General features: G+C 39.8%; 1 protein-coding gene across 3 annotated transcripts; it reads right to left on the bottom strand.

The window, feature by feature from the left end:
- Window positions 1–57: 57 nt before the first annotated feature.
- KLHDC2 (kelch domain containing 2) lies at window positions 58–14,742 on the bottom strand. 3 transcript variants are annotated; one of them, XM_081318188.1, is made up of 14 exons: window positions 13,994–14,054; window positions 13,241–13,413; window positions 12,586–12,665; window positions 10,542–10,659; window positions 9,291–9,406; window positions 8,352–8,433; window positions 7,488–7,571; window positions 6,356–6,436; window positions 6,214–6,272; window positions 5,345–5,454; window positions 3,996–4,068; window positions 3,333–3,420; window positions 3,123–3,175; window positions 67–581 (listed from the first exon to the last, which is right to left on the bottom strand). In XM_081318188.1, exons 2-14 carry the CDS (start codon window positions 13,391–13,393, stop codon window positions 458–460), a joined length of 1,221 nt encoding a protein of 406 aa, XP_081174314.1. In that variant the 5' UTR covers window positions 13,394–13,413; window positions 13,994–14,054; the 3' UTR covers window positions 67–457. The 3 variants fall into 3 exon arrangements, with proteins under 3 accessions (XP_081174315.1, XP_081174314.1, XP_081174313.1); XM_081318187.1 differs by lacking the exon at window positions 13,994–14,054 and adding an exon at window positions 14,610–14,742 and having other exon boundaries at window positions 68–581; XM_081318189.1 differs by lacking the exons at window positions 3,123–3,175; window positions 3,333–3,420; window positions 13,994–14,054 and adding an exon at window positions 14,610–14,742 and having other exon boundaries at window positions 58–581.
- Between the last annotated feature and the right edge of the window lie 2,572 nt (window positions 14,743–17,314).

The raw sequence follows: 17,314 nt of genomic DNA, 5'->3' as shown, positions 1-17,314 counted from the left end.
ATTGGAGGCACTGGATACCAAAATGATATATTTACCCTTTCTCAGAAATCAGGAATAATAGAAAGAATCAATTGTGGGGCAAACTGTTAATTTTGCATGTAAGGCAATGCCGTGTTGCAGATCCCTGACCCTAGATTTAATAAATACGAGCTTGTACTTTATGGCATGAAATGCGACCTTACACAGGGCTTCTGGTCCAGCACCAGTGTAGGAGAAATAGTGAGCCTCTCCACAATTGCATTAAATAATACATTTATTGCAACCAAATCTTACACAAAAATAGGTTCTCTTTCTAAGCTATTCACATGCAATCAAAAGACATCAAAACAACGTAGTCACTAATTACAACACAGGAACATTTTATACAAATTTCATTTTGTCATTCAGGGATGGTAAAATTATTACATCTTTTTATAGAAGGGCCATCTATATAGAGCATAACCAGTGAAGGTTCTCCCTATGATCCAGATGTGTTGTTACTACCAAAGTGCTGGTTGAGTCTGTGGAGCAGGTGCTTGGGAAGGCAGTGCCAGGAACTGGCCAGGGTCTCTTTAAAGCACATAACAGCCTCTAGGCACAATCTGGAGGGGAGAAGATGAAAAAGAAACTTAAAATTTTAGACCACTGTTTTTTCCCCCTGTTCCTACTTAATGGCATACAGATATAGGGCCAGGTGTGATCAAGAACATGATGGACAACTATCCATTTCTATTGTATTTTGTTGTATTTGATGAACACTAAAGGTTTTTTTTATTGAAAGGTTTTTCAATACATTTTATCTTTAACAAAACAACCCCTCCCAACCCTCCCCCCCCTTCCCAACCCTCCCCCCCTCCCCTTCCCCCCTCCCCGACTTCCCAGAGCTAAATACAAGGTATAAAAGTAGAAACAATCATAATCTAACATATGCTAACAACAATGAGTTATTAAATCTACCGCACTTTAACTCTTGTAAAGTGACTACAAGCCATATAAATATCACATCAATACTTATTCAAATGCTAAATGAAACTTTTTAGTCCCATATTTATTCTGGATGTAATCAATCCATTTTTTCCACTCCACAATATATCTCTGTTGCGAATGGTCTTTCAAATATGCCGAAATCTTTGCCATTTCCGCCAAGTTGGAAACTTTTAGAGTCCATTCTTCTATAGTCGGCAGTTCTTCCTTCTTCCAATATTGCCCTATTAAAAGTCTTGCTGCCGTAATTAAATTCAACATCAATTTAATGTCCACAACAGTAGTATCAGTAATAATACCCAGTAAGAAGAATTGCGGAGAAAACTTTATCTTTCTCTTAAATATCTTCTGCATATTCCACCAAATTTTGATCCAAAAAGCTTTAACCTTTTTACAGGTCCACCATATATGAAAATACGTTGCATCTTCACCACCACATCTCCAACATTTAGGCTGATAGTTCGGATACATACTTGCTAATTTTTTGGGATCTAAATGCCATCTATAAAACATTTTATAAAAATTCTCTCTTAAATTTTGGGCTTGCGTAAATTTTACATTTCTCACCCAAATCTTTTCCCAAGTATCCATTGTAATAACTTCTTGAATATTCTGAGCCCACTTTATCATGCAATCTTTAACAAGTTCTGTCTCTGAATCAATTTCTATCAATGCAAGATATATCCGTTTGATATGTGCTTGACCCTGATTTCTAATTTGCTTTACCAAATTTTCATCAGTCATTGAAAAACCAATTTTCTGATCTTCTTTCCACCTGGCCTGTAGTTGCCCATACTGAAACCAGGTTTGAACAATCTTTTCTCCTCGTAAAAAATTATACGGCTTCAAATGCCATACATTCCTTTCCAAACTTAAAATTTCCTTATATGTAGTCCTATCATGTTTAAACCCAACATTTATATTTTCTATTGCATGTTTCGGTATTGCCCATAAAGGGATCTTATAATTTAACTTATGTCTATACTTTTTCCAAACTCGCAACAGAGCATGTCTTAAAATATGCACCTTAAACACATTATCCACCTTCTTATCATACAATAAATATGCATGCCAACCAAATAACAAATCATGACCTTCAAGATTTAATAATCTTCCTTGTGTTAAATTAATCCAATCACTTATCGCTGACAGGGCAGCAGCTTCATAGTATAATTTAAAGTTGAGTCCTCAGGGAATAGGGCGGTATATAAATATAACTAAATAAATAAATAAATAAAATCTTGAGGCCACCTCTTTCACGCGTGTCCTGCATAATCTTAAATTTAACTCGTGGCCTTTTCCCTGCCCAAACAAATTTATTAATACCCTTTTGCTATTCCTCCAAGTTTGAGTCCTTTTTAAGAATAGGTATCATTTGAAATAAAAATAGAAATTTCGGCAAAACATTCATTTTCACTGCTGCAATTCTTCCCAATAAAGACAATTGTAATTTTTTCCAGCTATCCAATTCTTTTTGAACTTTTCCCCATAACTTTTCATAATTATTTTTATATAACTTTGCATTTGAGGGTGACAAATATACCCCCAAATATTTAACCCTTTTAACAATTTCAAATCCAGTTAACCCTTCTAAAACAGCCTTTTGTGATGCTGTCATGTTCTTGGACAGCATTTTAGTTTTTTGTGTATTAACCTTGAATCGAGAAACTTTCCCATATTGCATAATTATCTCCATCAGTCCTACAACAGACTTTTCTGGCTGGGTCACCGTAACAACCAGATCATCTGCAAACGCTCTCAATCTGTAATCCTGATCTCTTATTTGAATTCCCTTAATTTTTCCCGAATCCCGTATTTTAATCAATAATATCTCCAATGTTAAAACAAATAATAGAGGTGATAACGGACACCCCTGCCTTGTGCCCTTTTCAATAGGTTTTTTGAGGCAGCAGACACAACTAATCTTAGGCTGAATAGAAAAATACAATATCTACTCAATGGTCTTGCTTCATGCACTTGTAGAAGACAAGTTTGAGGAAACTGGCCTAGGCTAGACTTTTTCTCAAGAGATCTGTTAGCTTCCTACCAAAACAAATAGAACATTTATTATTGTTCTCATCACGCCAGATTTATATCCCCAAATTCTCATTTTGCATAGTCATCAACGGAAAGAGCAGCTTAAAGTGCATGAAAAATACCTTGCCAGGGATTTGGGTTGAAGAGAGAACACAAGTATCTCATTACTATGTGCCTGAAAACAAACAAACAAAGCAATCATGAAATTTCATGCTTGAGAAACTCAAGCTACAATAAAGAGAACAGAGATCCCTTAGTAAAAACTTTGCTCTCTACACACAGTCAAAGCCAGCGAACTGAAGAAGCCACCTAGACCTGAAAAAAGAACTTACTGCTTTGTGATGGGCAAGTAAATTGCTGGCACAGCCCCCAAAGACGATCACTTCTCCCTCATCACTTGCACAGGCCGTGTGCCAGAGTCTGTAAACAGAACATTTGCACACTGAGAACGCAACAGGACAAACGTAAAGAAGTCAAGGGCACAGGGGTGTGTGAGACTATTCACAAATCACAGCAGTAACTACAGCTTCAGTTACAAACTCCAAGCTAAGTATGGGGAGAAGTATATCAACAACAACAACAAGTGTACAATGACAGCAACTGGAATTTACTGTATTCGATTCCATTTTTCTATAGTTTCTAACATTCCACTCTCAGGTGATAAAACCAAGAAATACAAAATTTGATATTTTTGCAGCAGCATGCCATAACAGCTTCACAATATTCTTTTTTTTTACTTTTCTTGCATTTGACAGTAGTACGGAGTTTGAAAACAGAAATGGGGGAAAAAGCTTAATATTCTCAATCATTCTCTTCCCAGTTGTCCAGTAAAAGATACTGCTCAGGGCGTCAAAAATAAAAGAGAGATTAAACCAACAAAACTTTTTTCCCCCCTGATGGTTAATATATTGCAGTGTTTTTCAAACTTGCCAACTTTAAGATATGTAGAAATGTAGATGTAGAAATGCAGTACAGTTCTTGCGCTGCTGTCTTACCGGGGTTTCTCTAAATAGTTGTGTTCAAACTGTATCCATTCATTTTTACTGATGCAATAGATCCAGGCATCACCTGCAATGCAAGGAGACTTTAAATGAGAAGGCGCCTTTTCAGTGCTGCCCAAAAGAGCTAGGTTGGTCACAACATGGTCCAAAGTACAAATTTAGAAGCATCACCTGAGGCTCTGGGCTCTCAGGGAAAGACCTACCGTATCCCGGCTAGCACAGGGCTCAAGGGCTACATATTTGAAGGCCAACTACAGATATCCCATAGAACTATATTCTTTATGGTACATTTAAAAAAAACTCATTAATTTTATTTCTTAAAGAATTTGGAATCTTCCTTGGCAAAGAAATTACCATGAAATGGTACAGCTATTTCCAGGCCCTATTTTATAAATGTACTATAATCAATGTAATTGGAGAAAAACAGAATGATTTATTTATTTTATTTATTTTAATTCCATTTATATCCCACCCTTCTCCGAAGACTCAGGGTGGCTTACAAGCTTAGCAGTAGCCTTCATTCTATGTATATGCCTGCTTATTAGGGCTTTCACCCCCCCCAAGCGGCATTATTACAAAGTCAGCTTAATTGCCCCCAACAATCTGGGTCCTCATTTTACCTACCTCGGAAGGATGGAAGGCTGAGTCAACCTTGAGCCTGGTCTGATACCCAACAAGATGCCAAGATTCATACCAAGCATCTATTACACGACTAGAGCCTGTTATGCCCTTCTTAGCATTATAAAATATAGGAGGTCCTTGACTTACAATAGTTTGTTTAGTGACTGTTTAAAGTTACAACGGCATTGAAGAAAGTGACTTCACGCTTACAACCGTTGCAGCATCCCCGTGGTCACATGATCAAAATTTGGATGCTTGGCAACTGGCTCATATTTATGACGGTTGCAGTGCTAAGGGCTCATGTGATCTTTTTTTTTTTTTTGCAACATTCTAACAAGCAAAGTCAATGGGGAAGCCAGATTCACTTAACAGCCAGGTTACTAGCTTAACAACTGCAATGATTCACTTTAACAACGATGGCGAGAAAAGCCGTAAAATAGGGAAAAATCCACTTAACAAAGGTCTCCCTTAGCAACATAAGTTTTGGGCTCAGTTGCAGTTGCAAATTGAGGACTACCTGTATAAACAAAAGTTAACTCTGTGAAGTGGGAGATGGCGACGAACAAACATTCTACACACATTTGTTGGATTGTACTACCACTAATTTAAAGGGGCTTATGAAATTATCAGATGGAAGCAAAAATAAATCCAGGGCACAGGATTAAGGATCCTTCCCCAGAAAACCAATAATCTCAGAAACTACGCTTCCAAAATTTACTTACTGAGTGGCTGCTTGTCCGTTGTGAAGCCACCAAAGAGGAAGAGATGATCTGAGGAAATGGTAGTTAAAGAATGCCAAGATCGTCCAACAGGGCAAGTGCCCTGCACAACTCTATGAGGGGGGAAGAACACACCAATTAAGAAAACCAAGGCTCACAGGGGCAGAAATGTCTACCCTGGGTGTAAAATTGTAAACTGTCTCAAAGGTGCTTTTGAAGGGCAACTGGACTTTCTGATTTTTCTTTAAGACATTTTACTTCTTATCCAAGAAGCTTCTTCAGTTCTAACAAAATGTCTTAAAAAAATCTGAAAATCCAGTTGCCTTAAAAAAAAAAAGAACTTTGGGACAATCATGATCTGGATGACAGAGAACCTCTGTAGACAAAATTGTAAACTCTTTACAAGCGGTAGATAAAAATGAAGAACTTTGTAGAGATCCATAGATTGAGAGAGAGAGAAATCTGTCGAGATAAAGGTGAGGAACACCTTAGATTGTGGAAATTCTTGAGACCCAAAGAGATTTCTGGTGAACCATGTAGTTTGGTTTTTGAAGAAAAGTCTGTATGCTGCGATTCACGTGCAAAGAATCCCCTTTAGTGACTTGCGCTACATTTTCCTAGCACCGTGAGAAAAGGAGATGATCTAATACTAAGTGCAATGCTGCAAATATAATCCTGGAACCATTTTCAAGAAAATAGTGCAGAAAATATTTCCCTGGAAAGGTCACAACTTTCATCCCCCAAAATCTAATGTGAGAAATGGCCAAAACGTTAGAAATTATCTAGAAGGGCAGGATATAAATTTTGTGAAATTAATTAAATTAAATGTTGGAAAGAAGCACAATCATGAAGGGAAGGGAAGACCTACTTACATCTCTTGCCATTCCCACGTTTCCAGATTAAGAAAATAAAGATCATTCATCCTAGACTCCTGAGAAGAGAGGGAGAGATATGGATTTAGTGCAGTGGGTCCTCCGAGAGGAAACTGTACCTCCCTTCTGCATTTCTACTCACTCGGTATCTGCCTCCAAAGACATATCCTCTGTTTCCAACCGTAGCACAAGCGTGGGCTGCTCGGGGTGAGGGAGATTTACCCTGGGAGGAGAATACCAGAAAATATTATTCTGAAGGCAATTGAGAAAATGGAACATACCACCATTGTCTCAAATGTGCTCTTTAGAATCAGTTTTCTCCAATCTGATGCTCTCAACGTATCTGGAACTAAAACTTCTACCATCCATCCTGAAAGTGGCCAATGGTCATTTAGTTCACCCCAACTGGAGAATGCTCGGTTAGAGAAGTTACAGGTAATCCTTGATTTGGGACTGGTTGCTTACTCATCATTCAAAGTTATGGTGGACCTCCCAAAAGGTACTTACAACCCGGTTCTAAAGCTCTGATGGCTGCCCCCTCTCTTGTGGTAATCTGACAGCATTTGGGACACTCAGCAACCAGCCCATATTTATAACCGTTTGCAGTGTCCTGCGGTATGTGATGGCGATTTATGACGTTTTACAGAAAACTGAAGATTATTTCAGTGTGGGGCAAAAATGCCCCCACAGCGAACAAAGGGTTTGCTTAACAACAGCGGATTAACTTAATTGGCCATGGTGACTCCCTTAACGACCACTGCAAAAAAGGTTGCAAATTCGAACAGTCACAGGATGACCTGTTTTATGACTGTTGTGACTTAAAGTTGTAATGGGGAAGCTCCATTATAGTTGTAAGTCAACAACTACCTGTATGTAGAAGTGTACTGTTTCCTGGTCCAATTTGTGTCTGTCTCCCCTTTGTTTCCTAGCCCCCTAGAAGAAAAATCTCTCTTCCACATACAACATAGTCTTATCCCTGCAGTAGCCCTGAGATATAAGACAGCTGATTGTACTCTTTTTGTAGTTAACAACAACACAATAACAAAAAAAACAGACCCGGAGTGGGGTGGGGGGTGGGGGCTAGGATTGACAAAGCATTGCTGAAAAAACCTACTAGAGGCAAAAGTAAGACTTTGAACTAGGATTGCTATTGTTAATTACCTCACTATTGGAGCACTTTAAATATGCACCAATAGAAAGATTACAGCCCAGGTTATCCACGTTAGGGGAATGGCAGCTTTAAGCTGCCACAGAGAAATTCATTTGAGGGTTACCGTGGTCACAGGCTGGCTCCAAGTAAAGGTCTCCGTATCTAGGACATGTACGTGATTATTCCACCCTCTAGGAAGACCTGAATTCTAGAGCCAAAAAAGAGACGCAAAGTTATAAAATCGTTTCTACAGCTAAACATTTCCAACATTTCTAGCTAAAGCGGCACGGCTACAATTATTTTTAAATCATTCCTTTTCCTTGACTTTTCCGGCTGGGCAGAAAGGAGGACAAGCTAAATGAAAAGTATTGAATGGGAGTACATTTCGGTCTTTTTTTGCAATTTTGTGGGTTTTCAAACATTTGGCCTACTATGGTAGCAATTTGGTTTTCAAAATCACAGATCTTTTTAATCATCATTTAGCTGTCTCTCACAAGAAGTGGAAGGACACACTGTCTCATTGCATATCAACAGTTCTAGACAGATTAAGATAATTCCCCCAAATGAAACAAAACTGAATTTGCTTTTATGGATAGAATTCTTGAATAAATTATAGTCTTAGATGACCATTTTTTCTTATTTACTGAAGTTAGGACTAGGAAGGCAACAATGCAGGCGGCAATTTCTCAAAGCCTTTCGAGTCTTTCATTTTAGCAAAGATTAAATTCTAAACAATTCCTGTGCAAAATCCTTTGGGGATACGTTTGGCCTTCCTGTTACAGTTAGAACCTTATGGGCCCCTTTTCTTAAAGACATAGGCAGCAAGCTGACTTACAAACAAAGCCTGCTTTTATTTATTGAGGTTTAATCCTTTCCAAATAATTTCATGAACACAAAGATGGTAAAAAGAAGCACATCTGGGCTGGGTCTTGGTTGAATTCCAACTTTCCATAAAAGAATTCCAGCTCAGAAAAGTAAAATCAATTACCCAAAAAGAGGTTTCATCAAACTCAAAGGTTCCAATCTGCTCCACATCAGGACAATAGCCATAGCCACCAAAGAATATAAGTCTGTTCAAAAAGATATGAGGGAAAAAAATCAATCACAACCATAAACTATCATGATAGATTCCTGTACTTATAATCCTTTATATTCAGTAGAGATTTTGCATTTAAATCAGGTAGAGGAACCATTTTTGTACAGAGGCACAATGCTTTGTGAATAAACAAAGGGAGTAGGGAAGGGAAGCCAAATGAACAGCCATGAGATTAAATGATTTTATCTTCACCAAATTCGTTTGATAAGTTACTGTTTATAATTGTTAGTATTATTACTGGGGTTTATGGAAGTTGCAGTACAACACACATACAAGACTAGGGAAGGATATTTCAAATGCAGTTCTTCAGATTTTTTTACATATTTTAAAAAAGATGTTCAAGATCACAATAGTCTTTTTAATTTTCATAAACTGCTTCTAAAACGGAAATTGGGCAGGATATAATTATACGTTGCCTTTTTGGATATGAGAAATTCTTAGCAGTTTAGATTAATTCTCCAAGTGAAATGAACCTCATGCAATGTCGGGTGATTTCAATTTGCACTGATATTTTCAATTAATGTAGTTTTATATTATTGTTTCTTCTTAATAACTCCCACATTTTAAATTATTCTCAAATATTGGTAAGTCGTATTGATTTTTATTTTTATGTGAGCATTAGAACCCAACCCTGAAGCCACCACTTAGAAATTGTTATATATAAAATGATCAAAACAAAAGAATGAACAGGGGGAAATGAAGCAAATCAATTTCAGCCCTGTAATATAAAAGTTCATTTTTCTGATTTTTTTTACTATAAATAGCAGAATATATCACACAATTGATTCCAAGAAAAATATTGGATACTTAGAATAGTTTATAGTTGCTTACTTATTTCTATAAACCCATACTCCGAGCTTGTCTTTTGATGATGGAGGAATACCCTGGCAGTCCACTCTGACCCACTGCAACACTCCATCATTTGATCTGGAGTTTAGCATATAGAACTGCAAAGAAACAGATTTTGGATTTGCAATTCCATGGCACAAAGGAAGTCTCATCTCTCTGGGATTATTTTATTTATTTATTGAATTTATTTGCCATAGCAAATGACTCTGGGGGGCTTCCATCATTAAAACATAAAAAACCTAACAAATAAATAAATAGAAATCCCAATCAAGATACAGTTAAAATATGGGGAGGGAGAGAACAGGATGCATTGGGATTGCCTCTTAATTCAGCAATGTGATGTTTCCCCATGGAGGTCATCTGGCAGAGCCAGATCTTCAGGCTCCTGTGGAAGGGCAGAATGATGGGAGCCAACTTCACCAGAGTGGGCAAGATGTTCCAAAGGGCAGGGGCCATAGCAAAGAATGCCTTCCTCCTGGACTGCACCAGCCATAATTCCTTAATGGATGGGGCCTGCACCATGCCTGCTCTGCTGGCACAGGTGGGGTGGGACAGTCTCAGTGGGTGAGACACATCACTAAGTTGTCATATCAACTCTCTACATGCTCATTGAATTCAGCTTACATTTCTCCAGACACATCCATCTCTCTCTCTCTTCCACATATCAAAATGGACACAACACACTCTTATTCACAGCCTTTTTTGCTTCTTTCAACAGAGATTTATTGTCACAGTGGAGCAGCAAATTCCCCATTTCTAAAGCCTTTATGGCTTGGGTTTGCGATGTCTTTGAAACTACCTAGTCCAGGTGCAATCTGCTCATCTAATACATGCTAATGGGAGGGACCTTTGTAGGCTCCCACCCTGAAAGGTTAATGGAGTGGGGCTCAGAAGGACAGTCTCCTTGGTGGCAAAACCCCGACTCTGGAGTAGCTTGCTTCTTAGGGAGGTCAAGATAGCTCCCACCCTATTAACGTTCAGAGAAGAAGTGAGAATTGAGCTCTTTGGAATGGAAAATTTTTAACTATGAAGACAGCAGGCCCCAGCGCTTCTGAGAACTATTGATTATTGTGTTTTTATGAACGTAACTCCCTAGAGTCCACAAGCGGAGTAGGAAGCATATCAACAATCTATGTATTTAACTGATTTCTATGGTCACCCATCTTGCAAATTAAGAAGAAAAATAGAAAATCCCCAAATGGATCAGAGTTTGGGACATTCCCAGTCACTGACCTTATTTGTGTTGCCACAATCATGGTGCCCTCCAAACAGATACAAAACCCTGTCCATGCAGACAGCACAGCTTCCTGACATAGATGGAGGCACATCTCCTGTGGTTCTGTGTTTTGTCCTAAGATGGCAGGGGCAAAAAGAGAGCTTGAATCAGACAAGAAAACTTGTATCTTCAATGCTTAGCTGTCTTTCACAACATTGGCAGTCAATTTGATACACTGCTTATTCAGCATATACTGATTAGAAGCTAATCTTCCCCAGCAGCGCCTGCTTTCCCCAAAATGCAGGCCCTTTGCCACAGCTAATTTTTTTTTTTTGCTATGGGTGCCTCGGGAACAATGTTATTTTTCAGGATGCCATTTGAACAGAAATCACATTATTTTAAAATTCAAATGCAACAGACGTAGAATAAGTACAGCATAAGCAAAGTATAATTAGGTTGGTTTTAAACAGACCTAAAACACTCGGGGGGAAAAGTATTTCTAATATTAAAAGCTAGGTTCCAAGCAAACTTCCTGGAGAAGTGAATTCCACAGCTATGGCACTATAAAGATGCTCTCTGCCACAGACCTCTTTGTATAGCAAGTACACCTGGCTAAAAAAAGTGTGCTGAAGGAGTCCTTGGGTCCCTTGCGATCAAGCCACAAAGGGCCTTAAGCAAATCCATCAGGCAATAACCTTGTGAGAACTGTGCAGGTTCGCATCCCACCAGGCTCAAGGTTGACTCAGCCTTCCATCCTTCCGAGGTAGGTAAAATGAGGACCCAGATTGTTGGGGGCAATTAAGCTGACTTTGTAATAATGCCGCTTGGGGGGGGGGCGAAAGCCCTAATAAGCAGGCATATACATAGAATGAAGGCTACTGCTAAGCTTGTAAGCCGCCCTGAGACTTCGGAGAAGGGCGGGATATAAATGTAATAAAAATAAATAAAAATAAATAAACTGAATCTGCCCATCTGGTTTCTTCACTGAGCAAGGGTCTGGTGAAAGATCCCCTCCCTCTTGAATCTGCAGACTCTGGCTGAGATGGCAGCCCTTCTCCTATAAAATCCAGGCTGGATGGAATACTCTCCCCAGAGAGCATGTGCAGCTCCTTCCTTGCTACAGTTGTATAAATCAGTTCGAAGCTGTACTTAAACATGCTTTCAGTTGCAGCTGACTGACTGCAGGTGTTGCTCTTGGGTTTCATCCTGGCGTGTCTGTGTCTGTGTGTGCATGCACATGCCTGCGTGCCCACTCCCCACTAAGGAATCTGAAAGGAAAGCCTCAAAAAATCTTTTTTGATAAAACATTAAACTCGATAAGCAATGGGAGGAGATACAGGCAGTCCTCGACTTATAACAGTTCATTTAGTGACTGTCCTAAGTTACAATGGCACTGGGAAAAGTGACTTATGACCATTTTTCACACTTACAACAGTTGCAGCATCCCTGTGGTCCCATGATCAAAATTCAGATGCTTGGAAACTGACTCACATTTATGACGGTTGCAGTGTCCTTCTAAACTGAAGCTTCTGCCACCTTCTGACAAGCAAAGTCAATGGGAAACCAGTTTCACTTAACAACTTTGTTAGCAAGAACTGCAGTGAATCACTTACAGTTGTGACAAGAAAGGTCATAAAATGAGGCAAAATTCACTTAACAGCTGTCTTGCTTAGCAACAGAAATTTTGGACTCAATTGTAAGTCGAGGACTACCTGTATTTTTTAAATTAAAGACTTTATGTATAAAATTGAATTGAAACAATGAAAGAAAAAATCTGTTATTGTTTCAAGTAGGTTTCCAGCAGCAAAGCTTCTATTTTTCCCTGGCCTTTGCTGTGGATATCCTTCCTTTCTCACACCCATTTTGCAACTGAATCCCTGCAGTTCCTACCCAGAGCTAGCTCGAATAGCAACTGTCATGAGTCTTGTAAAACCTTTGTCTGACTGCTTCTAAAAATCAGTAATTGCATGCTGCTAGACATGACAAAAAAATTGTCTACACATTTCCATCCTCTAACAGAAGGGGTGAAGGATATCCATGGAAGTCATTCAAGTGCCTTACCATCGTTCAGTTTCCATGTTATAGATCCAGATTTCATCTCTGGGCAGATAGAAGTCATAAATGCCCCTCACTTGAGCATTCTTAATTAGGAAGGAAGAAAGAAGACATTTTTGCTTAATAAAATATAGCAATGGAGAAGCATCCCAGACTTTTTATGCTACAGCACAAAGATTACTATCCATCTCCCTTGAATATATATTGAGAAGCATACCATTCCCGGGCTCAAAGGTAGCAATGCCTCTTTGTGAAATGCCAATCCTATTCCCTCAAATAATTTATACCTGCCTTTTTATTTTAATCTCAACAGATCAAAATATAGTTTATAACAATTTAGCCAAGACAAACTTCAGTGAAATGATGAAGGGAATGCTTATCAAATGCAAATGGCACAAAATGGTTGGATGCCTCTTAGTTTAGAAGACTGAAGCAATTTAAAATTGAGTTTAAAAATAAATACATTTGAAATGTATTTCTACATCAGCATGCCACAGGGACTGCACCAATTTGCACATTACCAAAATCCACCTAGGATATCTTGTACCTTTTATCAATGAAGCATGATCACACTGCCCTTCTGGGCATGACAACATGACTCCACCTCCATTTTTTTCTAATGTTGCATTCAATAAGAAGCCTAGAGCTCTTTTTCTCTCACCTTATATCCGCCCCAAATAAACATGCATTTTCCATCAGTAACAGCCACATGACCACTCCGCTCAGGTGGGCTCCCCATGTTCAGCTGTTCTAAATTTTCCTCTGATACCGGTAGATCTTCCTCTGCTGGCAATTCTTCATTGTCATCTGCCATACTGATAATGGGATATTATCCTTCAAAATTAGACAAAAAGGAGGAATGGATTGTGGCAATTTCAAGTTTGCTTAACCAAAAGATAGCAGAAAAAACCTCCTCAAAGCTATTTCCTCCATCCATGCTAAGATAAGACATTATAGATTGAAAAATGCTTTCAGCAGTCCCAGAAAACTAACTTTCAACTGCTTTTTTTATATGTAATAAATTTCAGATTTCCTAGGGTTGGTAGAGATTATCTTGAGAAACCATTTTTTTTACATCAGTAGAACAGAAGCCTATTATAGTTTAGGTTTAAAGGTAGTACTTGCTTAATAATCATTCTTTTAGTGATCACTGAAAGCTATGACAGCGCTGAAAAAAATGACTTATAACTGTCCCAGCATCCCTGCAATCGTAGGATGGTGATTTGGGTGCTTGGCAGCATCACATATTTGCAACCAGATCAGAGATGCTCCAAAACCTTCATCTGCTAATAAACCCAGGCCGTCACGAATGCTTTCAATAGAAAAATCAACCTTGGGCCAGAAAAAGATTGAAAGCGGGTGATGGGAAAGCAAACGTTGGTTTTCAACTATCTTTTCTAGTCAGGAAACAAACCTGAACTTCCCACCATCACTGTCAGCCTCAAGGCTTGAAGGTTGTTATAGTGCGTTGATGAAACAGAAGCACAGCCAAGCAGCCATGAAATCTCTCGATGTTGACATGAGCTTAAACACGGGCTCTCCTATAGTGTATTTTCACGGCCCAACCGATACCCTCCCACACCCTCCTCCCTAACACAGAATGAAGGCACAACCCTTACACCAGGGGTCTTCAAACTTGGCCCTTTTATGAATTGTGGACTTCAACTCCCAGAATTCCTCAGCCAGCATGCCTGGCTGAGGAATTCTGGGAGTTGAAGTCCACAAGTCATAAAAGGGCCAAGTTTGAAGACCCCTGCCTTACACGTTTGTCTTTATGGGACTCATCTTTTAGGATCGCGTTAGGCTTGTTCTTAAAATGGGGAGGGGCCACTGACCGTTCCCAAAGGCGCCCCTCTTCCTCCCTACTCTGAATAGTATCTCCGCCTCCTCATTCTGCTGCAGAGGGAGCTTTAAAAAGCGGGACGTCGCTAAACGTCAACCGCTTTATCGGCTCACTGATTCCCCTCCCCCCCCAACCCTCAATTTAAGCCGAAGTGGGGAAAGATTCCTCCCCCAGCCCTCCGCCTTACTGTGGCCGGGTCTTTCAGACTGTCAACATTCGCCGACGCAGAGCAGACATCCGCCCCACCCATTGTCCGGTGAGAGGTCGCCTTGCGTTTTTCCTCCCTCTTCAGGCCAGGCGTGGAATTGCTTCCCTGGAGGTCTTCACGTCGTAGGGAAGTTTATCCATGGTAATTTAGACGAGTCAGTTTTACTGATTTCTGTGATGTAGGCTAAATGGGTAGAGCATGGTGGACGAAATGGGAACAGATGTCTCATGTTAATCCAGCCAGATCTTTCACGTGATTTGGCGAATAAATGGGGCGTCCCCAACATTAGGTAGAAAGATGCAACTGTATCAGGTAGAATAGAATAGAATAACGGGGTTGGAAGGGACCTTGGAGGTCTTCTTGTCCAACCCCTTTCTCAGGCAGGAAACCCTACTATTTCAGACAAATGGCTGTCCAGTCTCTTCTTAAAAACTTGCAGTGTTGGAGCATTCACCGCTTCTGGAGGCAGGTTGTTCCACTGATTAATTGTTGTAACTGTCAGGAAATTTCTCCTTAGTTTATTTATTTATTTATTTATTTATGTAATCCCATTTATATCCCGCCCTTCTCCGAAGACTCAGGGCGGCTTACAATCTAAGCACAAATCAATGTGCTTAGCAAGTTCTAGGTTGTTTATCTGGTTAGTTTCCATCCTTTGCTTCTTGTCCTGCCTTCAGGCGCTTTGGAGAATAGCTTGACTCCCTCTTCTTTGTGGCAGCCCCTGAGATATTGGAACACTATCATGTCACCCCTTGTCCTTCATCAAACTACACATACCCAATTCCAGCAACCCTTCCTTATATGTTTTAGCTTCCAGTCCCCTGATCATCTGTGTTGCCCTTTTCTGCACTCTTTCTATCTAGAGACTCAACATTTTTTACATCTGGGGTGTTCTGGGGGGGGGGGAAGCAAATTATTAGTTATATTAGTACTGTAAATGAATGGATTGTTAATTTGTTTTATTGCTGTTTCTGCCTTCCTTTGCGTAACAACGGTAGCTACTGACTGGATTTCCAAACTCGACATCAAACTCTGAAATGTTATTTCTGTTTTCCTCTTAGGTTTTATTACTGCTTCTTTTTAATTGTTAGCCATGCGCTAAATAAATAAATAAATCTGCCTTGTGGTCAAAAATCACTTTGCCAGCTTGTTATTAGATACCATGCCCTGCAGAGGGAGCCTTTTTATTTTCAGCATTAAACTGCTTGCTACTGCTACTGAATCTAGCTGCAGAGCTGAAGTGTATAAAATGCAAACTACTGTATACAGTTGGCTGGAAATTATTCTGTGAACTGCGAAGACTGTCAGTTGTACAAAACCACATCACTGTAATAATTTTAATGTTTAGGCAATCTCCCTAAGCTATATTCCAGGCAATACATGGCATCTGTTGCAGAAGTAATACGGCACATAATCATAATCATAATAGTAAAGTTGGAAGGGACCTTGGAGGTCATCTAGTCCAACCCCCTGCTCAGGCAGGAAACCCTGTAGCATTTCAGACAAATGGCTGTCCAATCTCTTCTTAAAAACCTCCAGTGTTGGAGCATTCACAGCTTCTGGAGGCAGGTTGTTCCACTGGTTAATTGTTCTGTCAGAAAGTTTCTCCTTAGTTCTAGGTTGCTTCTCTCCTTGATTAGTTTCCATCCGTTGCTTCTTGTCCTGCTTTCAGGCGCTTTGGAGAATAGCTTGACTCCCTCTTCTTTGTGGCAGCCCCTGATATATTGGAACACTGCTATCGTGTCCCCCCTCGTCCTTCTCTTCATTAAACTACATAACCAATTCCAGCAACCATTCCTTATATGTTTTAGCCTCCAGTCCCCTAATCATCTCTGTTGCTCTTCTCTGTACTCTTTCCAGAGTCTCAACATCTTTTTTACATCATGGTGACCAAAACTGGATGCAGTATTCCAAGTGTGGCCTTACAAAGGCATTGTAAAGTGGTATTAATACTTCACGTGATCTTGATTCTATCCCTCTGTTAATGCAGCCTAGCAATGTATTGGCTTTTTTGGCAGCTGCAGTACACTGCTGGCTCATATTTAAGTGATTGTCCACTAGGACTCCGAGATCCCTCTCAGTTACTACTATTGAGCAAGGTGCCCCCTATACTATACCTGTACATTTGGTTTTTCTTGCCTAAATGTAGAACCTTACTTTTTTCACCATTGAATTTCATTTTGTTAGGTAGCACCGTGTTCAAATCTGTCCAGATCCTCCTGTATCTTAAGCCTGTCTTCTGGAGTGTTGGCTATTCTTGCCAGCTTGGTGTCGTCTGCAAATTTGATGAGTTCCCCATCTATCCCTTCGTCCGAATCGTTGATGAAGATGTTGAAGAGCACTGGGCGCAGAACAGAGCCCTGGGGCACCCCACTACACACTTCCCTCCATGTAGATGCGGTTCCATTGAGGACCACACGCTGAGTATGGCCGGTCAGCCAGCTATGAATCCATCTGGTGGTGATGCTGTCTAACCCACATAACACTTAACCATGCTAAGAAAAGTGCATGTATGTGACCATGACATCAGAAGTAATTAAGCTGAATATTGTTAGATTTGCATTAAAAGTTGCATTAACTTTAACAAGCTTCCCTCAAAATGGTGAGATATTGTACCAACAATTTATCACTGATGCTCAGAGGCAACAAGTGTGAACTAGAGGATGCACTTTTGCCCACTTTGC

Source organism: Vipera berus (assembly GCF_964194415.1).
Source record: "Vipera berus genome assembly, chromosome: 1".
NCBI lineage: Eukaryota > Metazoa > Chordata > Lepidosauria > Squamata > Viperidae > Vipera > Vipera berus.
This window is presented reverse-complemented; position numbering and strand designations above follow the sequence as displayed.